Source organism: Oncorhynchus kisutch, linkage group LG23 (genome assembly GCF_002021735.2).
Source record: "Oncorhynchus kisutch isolate 150728-3 linkage group LG23, Okis_V2, whole genome shotgun sequence".
NCBI lineage: Eukaryota > Metazoa > Chordata > Actinopteri > Salmoniformes > Salmonidae > Oncorhynchus > Oncorhynchus kisutch.
Window position 1 is genome coordinate 48,647,301 of NC_034196.2, and position 12,084 is coordinate 48,659,384.

Below are 12,084 nucleotides of genomic sequence, written 5' to 3' on the forward strand. Positions count from 1 at the left end.
CAGATCCACAGATGATTTCCACTCCACCCTGCCCCAACAGATCCACAGATGATTTCCACTCCACCCCGCCCCAACAGATCCACAGATGATTTCCACTCCACCCTGCCCCAACAGATCCACAGATGATTTCCACTCCACCTTGCCCCAACAGATCCACAGATGATTTCCACTCCACCCTGCCCCAACAGATCCACAGATGATTTCCACTCCACCCCGCCCCAACAGATCCACAGACGATTTCCACTCCACCCTGCCCCAACAGATCCACAGATGATTTCCACTCCACCTTGCCCCAACAGATCCACAGATGATTTCCACTCCACCCTGCCCCAACAGATCCACAGATGATTTCCACTCCACCCTGCCCCAACAGATCCACAGACGATTTCCACTCCACCCTGCCCCAACAGATCCACAGATGATTTCCACTCCACCCTGCCCCAACAGATCCACAGATGATTTCCACTCCACCCCGCCCCAACAGATCCACAGATGATTTCCATTTCATTTGTCACGTACAGCAGCTGTAGACCTTAAATGTATGCAGCTTTAAGAACAGTTAAAAACGTATTTACGAAATAAATTAAAGAAACAAAAGTCAAACAATAAAATAACAATAGCGAGGCTGTATACAGTCGGTACCGGTACGGAGTCAATAGGAAGCGGAGGGGCACGAGAGCTTCAAGTATCTCAGTGTACACATCGCTAAGGAATTAACATGGTCCTCACTGAGGCTCCAGACTCCAGCCACCCAAGTCACAGACTGTTCTCTCTGCTACCGCACAGCAAGTAGTACCAGTGCAGTATGTCTGGAACCAACAATATCCTGAACAGCTTTCACCATCAAGCCATAAGACTGTTAAAACAAGACTTCTAAATAACAAATCAAATTGCTACAGTACCCGTTGCTGTTACTGTCTATTATCTATCCTTTACCCCTACCTACAGTACCCGTTGCTGTTACTGTCTATTATCTATCCTTTACCCCTACCTACAGTATGCTGCTGTTACTGTCTATTATCTATCCTTTACCCCTACCTACAGTATACTGCTGTTACTGTCTATTATCTATCCTTTACCCCTACCTATAGTATACTGCTGTTACTGTCTATTATCTATCCTTTACCCCTACCTACAGTATACTGCTGTTACTGTCTATTATCTATCCTTTACCCCTACCTACAGTATACTGCTGTTACTGTCTATTATCTATCCTTTACCCCTACCTACAGTATGCTGCTGTTACTGTCTATTATCTATCCTTTACCCCTACCTACAGTATACTGCTGTTACTGTCTATTATCTATCCTTTACCCCTACCTACAGTATACTGCTGTTACTGTCTATTATCTATCCTTTACCCCTACCTACAGTATACTGCTGTTACTGTCTATTATCTATCCTTTACCCCTACCTACAGTATACTGCTGTTACTGTCTATTATCTATCCTTTACCCCTACCTACAGTATACTGCTGTTACTGTCTATTATCTATCCTTTACCCCTACCTACAGTATACTGCTGTTACTGTCTATTATCTATCCTTTACCCCTACCTACAGTATACTGCTGTTACTGTCTATCTATCCTTTACCCCTACCTACAGTATACTGCTGTTACTGTCTATTATCTATCCTCTACCCCTACCTACAGTAGCCAGCAGCATACCACCCTGCATACCAGTGCTGGCTTGCTTCTGAAGCTAAGCAGCGTTGGTCCTGGTCAGTTCCTGGATGGGAGACCAGATGCTGCTGGAAGTGGTGTTGGAGGGCCAGTAGGAGGCACTCTTTCCTCTGGTCTAAATAATCATATTAATACATTTATGTCCTAATGCCCCATGGCAGTGATTGGGGACACTGCCCTGTGTAGGGTGCCGTCTTTCGGATGGGATGTTAAACAGGTGTCCTGACTCTCTGAGGTCATTAAAGATCCCATGGGACTTATTGTAAGAGTAGGGGTGTTAACCCCGGTGTCCTGGCTAAATTCCAAATCTTTCCCTCAAACCATCACAGTCACCTAATAATCCCCAGTTTACAAATGGCTCATTCATCCCCCTCCTCTTCCCAGTCAACTTACCTGTTAAAATAATGGAAAAATAAAAAAAGTATTCTGCTGTTACTGTCTATTATTTATCCTGTTGTCTAGTCATTTTACCCTACCTACAGTATACACTGATTATACCAAACATTAGGAACACCTTGTTCCTCACCCATCTACACACAATACCCCATAATGACAAAGTGAAAATGCTTTTAGAAAATGTTGCTAATTTATTGGGAATTAAATACAGAAACATCTAATTTACATAAGTATTCAGACCCCTGAGTCATTACTTGTCACGCCCTGACCTTAGAGCTTTTTATGTCTATATTTTGGTTTGGTCAGGGTGTAATTTCGGTGGCATTCTGTTCCTTTTTCTATGTTTTTGTATTTCTTTGTTTTGGCAGCGTATGGTTCTCAATCAGGGACAGCTGTCTATCGTTGTCTCTGATTGGGAACCATACTTAGGTAGCTTTTTCCCACAGGGTTTTTGTAGGTAGTTATTTTCTGTTTTGTGTTTCTGCACCTGACAGGACTGTTCCGGTTTTCGTTCAATCTCTTTGTTATTAATGTTATTTAGTGTTCAGTGGAAATAAAAGTATGTAACGTGTGGTGCTTTGGTCCACACCTTCTTCAACAGACGATCGTTACAGAGCTAGAGAGGATACCGTTTACCACGCTGTGCTTTGGTCCTCCTTCAACAGACGATCGTTACAGAACTAGAGAGGATACCGTTTACCACGCTGTGCTTTGGTCCTCCTTCAACAGACAATCGTTACAGAGCTAGAGAGGATACCGTTTACCACACTGTGCTTTGGTCCTCCTTCAACAGACAATCGTTACAGAGCTAGAGAGGATACCGTTTACCACGCTGTGCTTTGGTCCACACCTTCTTCAACAGATGATCGTTACAGAGCTAGAGAGGATACCGTTTACCACGCTGTGCTTTGGTCCTCCTTCAACAGACAATCGTTACAGAGCTAGAGAGGATACCGTTTACCACGCTGTGCTTTGGTCCACACCTTCTTCAACAGACGATCGTTACAGAGCTAGAGAGGATACCGTTTACCACTCTGTGCTTTGGTCCACACCTTCTTCAACAGACGATCGTTACAGAGCTAGAGAGGATACCGTTTACCACGCTGTGCTTTGGTCCACACCTTCTTCAACAGACGATCATTACAGAGCTAGAGAGGATACCGTTTACCGTGCGGTGCTTTAGTCCTTCTTCCACATGTCCCTCTATTCATCTGTTTCCTTCCTTCACATGTCCCTCTGTTCATCATCTGTTTCCTTCCTTCACATGTCCCTCTATTCATCATCTGTTTCCTTCCTTCACATGTCCCTCTATTCATCATCTGTTTCCTTCCTTCACATGTCCCTCTGTTCATCTGTTTCCTTCCTGCACATGTCCCTCTGTTCTTCATCTGTTTCCTTCCTTCACATGTCCCTCTGTTCATCTGTTTCCTTCCTTCACATGTCCCTCTGTTCATCTGTTTCCTTCCTTCACATGTCCCTCATCTGTTTCCTTCCTTCACATGTCCCTCTGTTCATCTGTTTCCTTCCTTCACATGTCCCTCTGTTCATCTGTTTCCTTCCTTCACATGTCCCTCTGTTCATCATCTGTTTCCTTCCTTCACATGTCCCTCTGTTCATCTGTTTCCTTCCTTCACATGTCCCTCTGTTCATCTGTTTCCTTCCTTCACATGTCCCTCTGTTCATCATCTGTTTCCTTCCTTCACATGTCCCTCTGTTCATCTGTTTCCTTCCTTCACATGTCCCTCTATTCATCTGTTTCCTTCAGATGTGCCAAGTGAACCTGCAACCACACATCAATAACACTTATCATAAGATCTCCTCTAAGCATTTCAGGGATATGGCTCTGAATATATACAGCAACACCTCCCCCATAAGCATTCCTGTCGCTTCTATCCTTGTATTGCTGCTGATGTATCATCAAAGGAATTATAATTTCATGAACCTTATTTCTAAGGCTACGTATATTAACATGGGCTGTTTTCAGCCCTTTCCTGGGTAGCTGATCAGAGATATACATAATACTGAAAAGACCCGACAAGATAAAAAAAATATAAATTCACCAGTCCATTAATCAGTTTGTGCTTGTGTGCTGCGGGGTTGAAGCTACGAACCCATACTGTAGGCTTGGCTCTCTCATCCCTTCCAGACCTCTGGGTCTGTCCCAAATGGCTCCCTATTCCCTTTGGGTCTTTGCCAAAAGGATTGCAAACTATAGGGAATAGGGAGCCATTTGAGACACAGGCATTGTGTCAATACAGAGAGGATTGAAGGTTATAGGTTTCAGAAAATATTTACCTATGGAATAACGACTATTAATAATGACTGACATATGTTGTCTGTCCTAACAAATTTCTGTCGTCTGTCCTAATGAGTTTAAAGAAAATATAATTAGGCTGCCTGCAGGTTGCTGTTGTAGAGAGTTGGCTATAAAATAAACTATGACTGCTGTGATGTGAAGGTTGACACAGCCTGATAGGACAGGTTGTTCTGAGTGATATTTGGCTGGTGAGGTGAGTTGACATCAAGGTTGACACAGCCTGATAGGACAGGTTGTTCTGAGTGATATTTGGCTGGTGAGGTGAGTTGACATCAAGGTTGACACAGCCTGACAGGACAGGTTGTTCTGAGTGATATTTGGCTGGTGAGGTGAGTTGACATCAAGGTTGACACAGCCTGATAGGAGAGGTTGTTCTGAGTGATATTTGGTTGGTGAGGTGAGTTGACATCAAGGTTGACACAGCCTGCGATACAACAAAAAACAACTATGGTCTACATACCTATGTTGATCTCTTCAAAGGTGATGGTGGTGGAGGCTTTTCCCAGGGCGTTGACAGCTGTAACGTTGACTCTGTAGGGGTAGCTACTGAACACCTCAGGGAACAGAACGTGGCAGCGGTTCTTATGGACCACATCCCTTGTTACTTCTAGGGACTCCTGGTTGTGTCTGAGAGGAGAGAGAGGAGAGAGCGAGAGAGAACAACAGAGGGGGAAGATGACAGGGAGGGGGGAGGATGACAGAGAGATGGTGTCTTATTATGTTATAGAAGGAGATGTCTTATTATGTTAGAGAAGGAGGTGTTGTCTTATTATGTTGGAGAAGGAGATGTCTTATTATGTTAGAGAATGAGATGTCTTATTATGTTAGAGAAGGAGGTGTTGTCTTATTATGTTAGAGAAGGAGATGTCTTATTCTGTTAGAGAAGGAGATGTCTTATTCTGTTAGAGAAGGAGATGTCTTATTATGTTAGAGAAGGAGGTGTTGTCTTATTATGTTAGAGAAGGAGGTGTTGTCTTATTATGTTAGAGAAGGATATGTCTTATTATGTTAGAGAAGGAGATGTCTTATTCTGTTAGAGAAGGAGATGTCTTATTCTGTTAGAGAAGGAGATGTCTTATTATGTTAGAGAAGGAGGTGTTGTCTTATTATGTTAGAGAATGAGGTGTTGTCTTATTATGTTAGAGAAGGAGATGTCTTATTATGTTAGAGAAGGAGATGTCTTATTATGTTAGAGAAGGAGATGTTGTCGTATTCTGTTAGAGAAGGAGATGTTGTCTTATTATGTTAGAGAAGGAGATGTTGTCGTATTCTGTTAGAGAAGGAGGTGTCTTATTATGTTAGAGAAGGAGGTGTTGTCTTATTATGTTAGAGAAGGAGATGTCTTATTATGTTAGAGAAGGAGATGTCTTATTATGTTAGAGAAGGAGATGTCTTATTATGTTACAGAAGGAGATGTCTTATTATGTTACAGAAGGAGATGTCTTATTATGTTACAGAAGGAGATGTTGTCGTATTCTGTTAGAGAAGGAGATGTTGTCTTGTTATGTTACAGAAGGAGATGTCTTATTATGTTGGAGATGGTGTCTCATTATGTTAGACAATGAGATCTCTTATTATGTTGGAGAAGGAGATGGTGTCTTGTTATGCTAGAGAAGGAGATGGTGTCTTGTTATGTTGGAGAAGGAGATGGTGTCTTGTTATGTTGGAGAAGGAGATGGTGTCTTGTTATGTTGGAGAAGGAGATGGTGTCTTGTTATGTTGGAGAAGGAGATGGTGTCTTGTTATGCTAGAGAAGGAGATGGTGTCTTGTTATGTTGGAGAAGGAGATGGTGTCTTGTTATGCTAGAGAAGGAGATGGTGTCTTGTTATGCTAGAGAAGGAGATGGTGTCTTGTTATGTTAGAGAACGAGATGGTGTATTGTTATGTTGGAGAAGGAGATGGTGTATTGTTATGTTGGAGAAGGAGATGTTGTCGTATTATGTTGGAGAAGGAGATGTCTTATTATGTTGGAGAAGGAGATGTCTCATTATGTTGGAGAAGGAGATGTCTTATTATGTTGGGGAAGGAGATGTTGTCTTTTGTTAGTGAAGGACATGTTGTCTTATTATGTTAGAGAAGGAGATGTCTTATTATGTTACAAAAGGAGATGTCTTATATTACAGAAGGAGTTGAAGTCTTGAAAACTTCCTTCACACTGCAACTGTTTCCAAAAGAAAATTCAGACATGGTGATTTTGGTGTTGTCAGTATCTAAGGGCCTCTGAACCAGGGTGCTGAAGGGCTTTCTCAGATCTCTATAGGAGATTGTGGTTGTGTCATTATAGTGGGTGGTAGTGGTCGTTAATGAGGCTCAGAGTATGGGTTGTAGTGTGGGTTGTTATTTATTTTTTATTTTATTTATTTCACCTTTATTTAACCAGGTAGGCAAGTTGAGAACAAGTTCTCATTACAATTGCGACCTGGCCAAGATAAAGCATAGCAGTTCGACACATACAACAACACAGAGTTACACATGGAATAAACAAACGTACAGTCAACAATACAGTAGAAAAATAAGTCTATATACAATGTGAGCAAGTGAGGTGAGATAAGGGAGGTAAAGGCAAAAAAAGGCCATGGTGGTGAAGTAAATACAATATAGCAAGTAAAACACTGGAATGGTTGATTTGCAGTGGAAGAATGTGCAAAGTAGAGATAGAAATAATGGGGTGCAAAGGAGCAAAATAAATAAATAAATACAGTAGGGAAAGAGGTAGTTGTTTGGGCTAAATTATAGATGTACAGGCTATGTACAGGTGCAATAATCTGTGAGCTGCTCTGACAGCTGGTGAGGGAGAATTTTTTTTCCAGTTTCAGAGATTTTTGTAGTTCGTTCCAGTCATTGGCAGTAGAGAACTGGAAGGAGAGGTGGCCAAAGGAAGAATTGGTTTTGGGGGTGACCAGAGAGATATACCTGCTGGAGCGCATGCTACAGGTGGGTGCTGCTATGGTGACCAACGAGCTGAGATAAGGGGGGACTTTACCTAGCAGGGTCTTGTAGATGACCTGGAGCCAGTGGGTTTGGCGACGAGTATGAAGCGAGGGCCAGCCAACGAGAGCGTACAGGTCGCAATGGTGGGTAGTATATGGGGCTTTGGTGACAAAACGGATGGCACTGTGATAGACTGCATCCAATTTATTGAGTAGGGTATTGGAGGCTATTTTGTAAATTACATCACCAAAGTCGAGGATTGGTAGGATGGTCAGTTTTACAAGAGTATGTTTGGCAGCATGAGTGAAGGATGCTTTGTTGCGAAATAGGAAGCCAATTCTAGATTTATCTTTGGATTGGAGATGTTGATGTGGGTCTGGAAGGAGAGTTTACAGTCTAACCAGACACCTAGGTATTTGTAGTCCACATATTCTAAGTCAGAGCCGTCCAGAGTAGTGATGTTGGACAGGCGGGCAGGTGCAGGCAGCGATCGGTTGAAGAGCATGCATTTAGTTTTACTTGTATTTAAGAGCAGTTGGAGGCCACGGAATGAGAGTTGTATGGCATTGAAGCTCGCCTGGAGGGTTGTTAACACAGTGTCCAAAGAAGGGCCAGAAGTATACAGAATGGTGCCGTCCAGAGTAGTGATGTTGGACAGGCGGGCAGGTGCAGGCAGCGATCGGTTGAAGAGCATGCATTTAGTTTTACTTGTATTTAAGAGCAGTTGGAGGCCACGGAATGAGAGTTGTATGGCATTGAAGCTCGCCTGGAGGGTTGTTAACACAGTGTCCAAAGAAGACATGGTGACACAGAATGGTGTCGTCTGCGTTGAGGTGGATCAGAGACTCACCAGCAGCAAGAGCGACATCATTGATGTATACAGAGAAGAGAGTCGGTCCAAGAATTGAACCCTGTGGCACCCCCATAGAGACTGCCAGAGGCCCGGACAACAGGCCCTCCGATTTGATACACTGAACTCTATCAGAGAAGTAGTTGGTGAACCAGGCGAGGGAATCATTTGAGAAACCAAGGCTGTCGAGTCTGCTGATGAGGATGTGGGGATTGACAAGAGTCGAAAGCCTTGGCCAGGTCAATGAATACGGCTGCACAGTATTGTTTCTTTTCGATGGTGGTTAAGATATTGTTTAGGACCTTGAGTATGGCTGAGATGCACCCATGACCAGCTCTGAAACCAGATTGCATAGCGGAGAAGGTATGGTGGGATTCTAAATGGTCGGTAATCTGTGTGTTGACTTGGCTTTGGAAGACCTTAGAAAGACAGGGTAGGATGCATATAGGTCTGTAGCAGTTTGGTTCTAGAGTGTCACCCCCTTTGAAGAGGGGGATGACCACAGCTGCTTTCCAATCTTTGGGAATCTCAGACAACACGAAAGAGAGGTTGACCAGGCTAGTAATAGGGGTTGCAACAATTTCGGCAGATCATTTTAGAAAGAAAGGGTCCAGATTGTCTAGCCCGGCTGATTGTAGGGATCCAAATTTTGCAGCTCTTTCAGAACATCAGCTATCTGGATTTGGGTGAAGGAGAAATCGGTGAGGTTTGGGCAAGTTGCTGTTGGGGGGTACAGTGCAGTTGACCGGGGTAGGGGTAGCCAGGTGGAAAGCATGGCCAGCTGTAGAAAAATGCTTATTGAATTCTCAATTATAGTGGATTTATCGGTGGTGACAGTGTTTCCTATCTTCAGTGCAGTGGGCAGCTGAGAGGGGGTGTTCTTATTCGCAATGGACTTTATAGTGTCTCAGAACTTTTTTGAGTTTGTGTTGCAGGAAGCAAATTTCTGCTTGAAAAAGCTAGCCTTGGCTTTTCTAACTGCCTGTGTATATTGGTTTCTAGCTTCCCTGAAAAGTTGCATATCACGGGGGCTGTTCGATGCTAATGCAGAACGCCATAGGATGTTTTTGTGTTGGTTAAGGGCAGTCGGGTCTGGAGAGAACCAAGGGCTATATCTGTTCCTGGTTATACATTTCTTGAATGGGGCATGGTGAGGAAGGCACATTTAAAGAATAACCAGGCATCCTCTACTGACGGGATGAGGTCAATATCCTTCCAGGTCCAGGTAGATTAGAAAGACCTGCTCGCTGAAGTGTTTCAGGGAGTGTTTGACAGTGATGAGTGAAGGTCGTTTGACCGCGGACCCCATTACGGATGCAGGCAATGAGGCAGTGATCTCTGAGATCTTGGTTGAAAACAGCAGAGGTGTATTTAGAGGGCAAGTTGGTTAGGATGATATCTATGAGGGTGCCCGTGTTTACGGCTTTGGGGTGGTACCTGGTAGGTTCATTGGTGATTTGTGTGAGATTGAGGGCATCAAGCTTAGATTGTAGGATGGCTGGGGTGTTAAGCATGTTCCAGTTTAGGTCACCTAGCAGCACGAGCTCTGAAGATAGATGGGGCAATCAGTTCACATATGGTGTCCAGGGCACAGTTGGGGGCAGACGGTGGTCTATAGCAAGCGGCAACGGTGAGAGACTTGTTTTTAGAGAGGTGGATTTATAAAAGTAGAAGTTCAAATTGTTTGGGTACAGACCTGCATAATATGACAGATCTCTGCAGTAGATTGCAACACCGCCCCCTTTGGTCGTTCTATCTTGTCTGAAAATGTTGCAGTTAGGGATGAACACTTCAGAATTGACTGTTATAGAGGTAGTGTGGGTTGACTGGGTGGGTGGTAGTGGTGGTTAATGAGGCTCAGAGTGTATGTTGTAGTGTGGGTTGACCATTAAAGTGGGTGGTAGTGGTGGGCAATGAGGCTCACAGTGTGGATTGGCAATTATAATGGGTTGTAGTGGTGATTAATGAGGCTCACAGTGTGGATTGGCCATTATAGTGGGTGGTAGTGGTGATTAATGAGGCTCATGGAGAGATATCCTTTCAGACAACAACAGCGTTCAGAGGACCTAGTTGTTCTCTAAATGATTATTCTAATGTGAAATATTGTCTGCACACCATCAATGAGGTTGCTAGGAGACCACCTGCTGAGAGAGGGTGTCAGTGAGTTGTCTGAGGCATGGTGAAGTGTAGCCCCAAACTCAGACAGAACATAGAGACAGAGAGAGACAGAGAGAGACAGAGAGAGACAGAGAGAGAGATAGAGAGAGAGGGACAGAGAGACAGAGAGAGACAGAGAGAGAGACAGAGAGAGAGACAGAGAGAGAGAGAGAGAGAGACAGAGAGAGACAGAGAGAGAGAGAGACAGAGAGAGACAGAGAGAGAGACAGAGAGAGAGCTAGAGAGAGAGAGACAGAGACAGAGAGAGAGAGACAGAGAGAGAGAGACAGAGAGAGACAGAGAGAGAGACAGAGAGAGAGAGACAGAGAGATCCAACGTATGACCATATTAGAGAGACATATTTCCCTCAGATTACACAGATCCACAAAGAATTCGAAAACAAACCCAATTTTGATAAACTCCCATATCTACTGGGTGAAATACCAGTGTGACATCACAGCAGCAAGATTTGTGACCTGTTGCCACAAGAAAAGCGCAACCAGTGAAGAACAAAAAACCATTGTAGCTACAACCCATATTTATGCTTATTTATTTTCCCTTGTGTACCCTTAACCATTTGTGCATCGTTACAACACTGTGTGTATATATATATATATATATATAATACCGGTGATCTATACATATATATATATCTATACATATATAATATGACATTTGTAATGTCTTTATTGTTTTGAAACTTCTGTATGTGTAATGTTTACTGTTAATTGTTATTGTTTATTTCACTTTATATATTATCTACCTCACTTGCTTTGGCAATGTTAACACGTTTCCCATGCCAATAAAGCCCCTTGAATTGAACTGAATTGAGAGAGAGACAGAGAGAGACAGAGACAGACAGAAAGACAGAGAGACGGAGAGACACAGAGAGAGAGAGAGACAGACAGAGAGACGGAGAGACACAGAGACAGACAGAGAGACGGAGAGACACAGAGAGAGAGACAAGGTTTTGATTCTTACAGGACGGTGACGTCGAAGTCTGTGGGTATGGAGGTGGGGTGCTGAAGGTGCCAGCTACAGTAGAAACCTTTAGGGTAGGTGTTGGATCGACACGTCACCGTGGGTTCCCTAGGTGAGGCTGGAGAAAAAGGCACAATACCGGTGAGGATCTCGTACATTCTTCATCAAGTTAGAAAATAGAGAGAGAAAAGGGATTATTCCTACTACTCTGACCCCAGTCCTCTTCCTACTACTCTGACCCCAGTCCCCTTCCTACTACTCTGACCCCAGTCCCCTTCCTACTACTCTGACCCCAGTCCCCTTCCTACTACTCTGACCTCAGTCCCCTTCCTACTACTCTGACCCCAGTCCCCTTCCTACTACTCTGACCCCAGTCTCCTTCCTACTACTCTGACCCCAGTCCCCTTCCTACTACTCTGACCCCAGTACCCATCCTACTACTCTGACCCCAGTCACCTTCATACTACTCTGACCCCAGTCCCCTTTATACTACTCTGACCCCAGTCCCCTTCATACTACTCTGACCCCAGTCCCCTTCATACTACTCTGACCCCAGTCCCCTTCAAACTACTCTGACCCCAGTCCCCTTCATACTACTCTGACCCCAGTCCCCTTTATACTACTCTGATCCCAATCAGAACCCTACTGTCTATACTTTCCACTTCACAGAGGCTGCCTCCCAATCAGAACCCTACTGTCTATATACTGTCCACTTCACAGAGGCTGCCTCCCAATCAGAACCCTACTGTCTATATACTGTCCACTTCAC

At 43.9% G+C, this 12,084-nt stretch overlaps 1 protein-coding gene across 1 annotated transcript in view; it reads right to left on the minus strand.

Moving 5' to 3' along the window:
* Positions 1-2,513: 2,513 nt before the first annotated feature.
* Positions 2,514-12,084, minus strand: part of LOC109885060 (ciliary neurotrophic factor receptor subunit alpha-like) — a 135,067-nt gene continuing 125,496 nt past the window's right edge. The window contains exons 3-5 of the mRNA XM_031802358.1: positions 11,316-11,433; positions 4,856-5,022; positions 2,514-3,858 (exon numbers count right to left, since the gene is read on the minus strand). Coding sequence (XP_031658218.1) covers positions 3,827-3,858; positions 4,856-5,022; positions 11,316-11,433 — 317 coding nt within the window. The 3' untranslated portion in view covers positions 2,514-3,826. The remainder of the gene's footprint in view (positions 3,859-4,855; positions 5,023-11,315; positions 11,434-12,084) is intronic.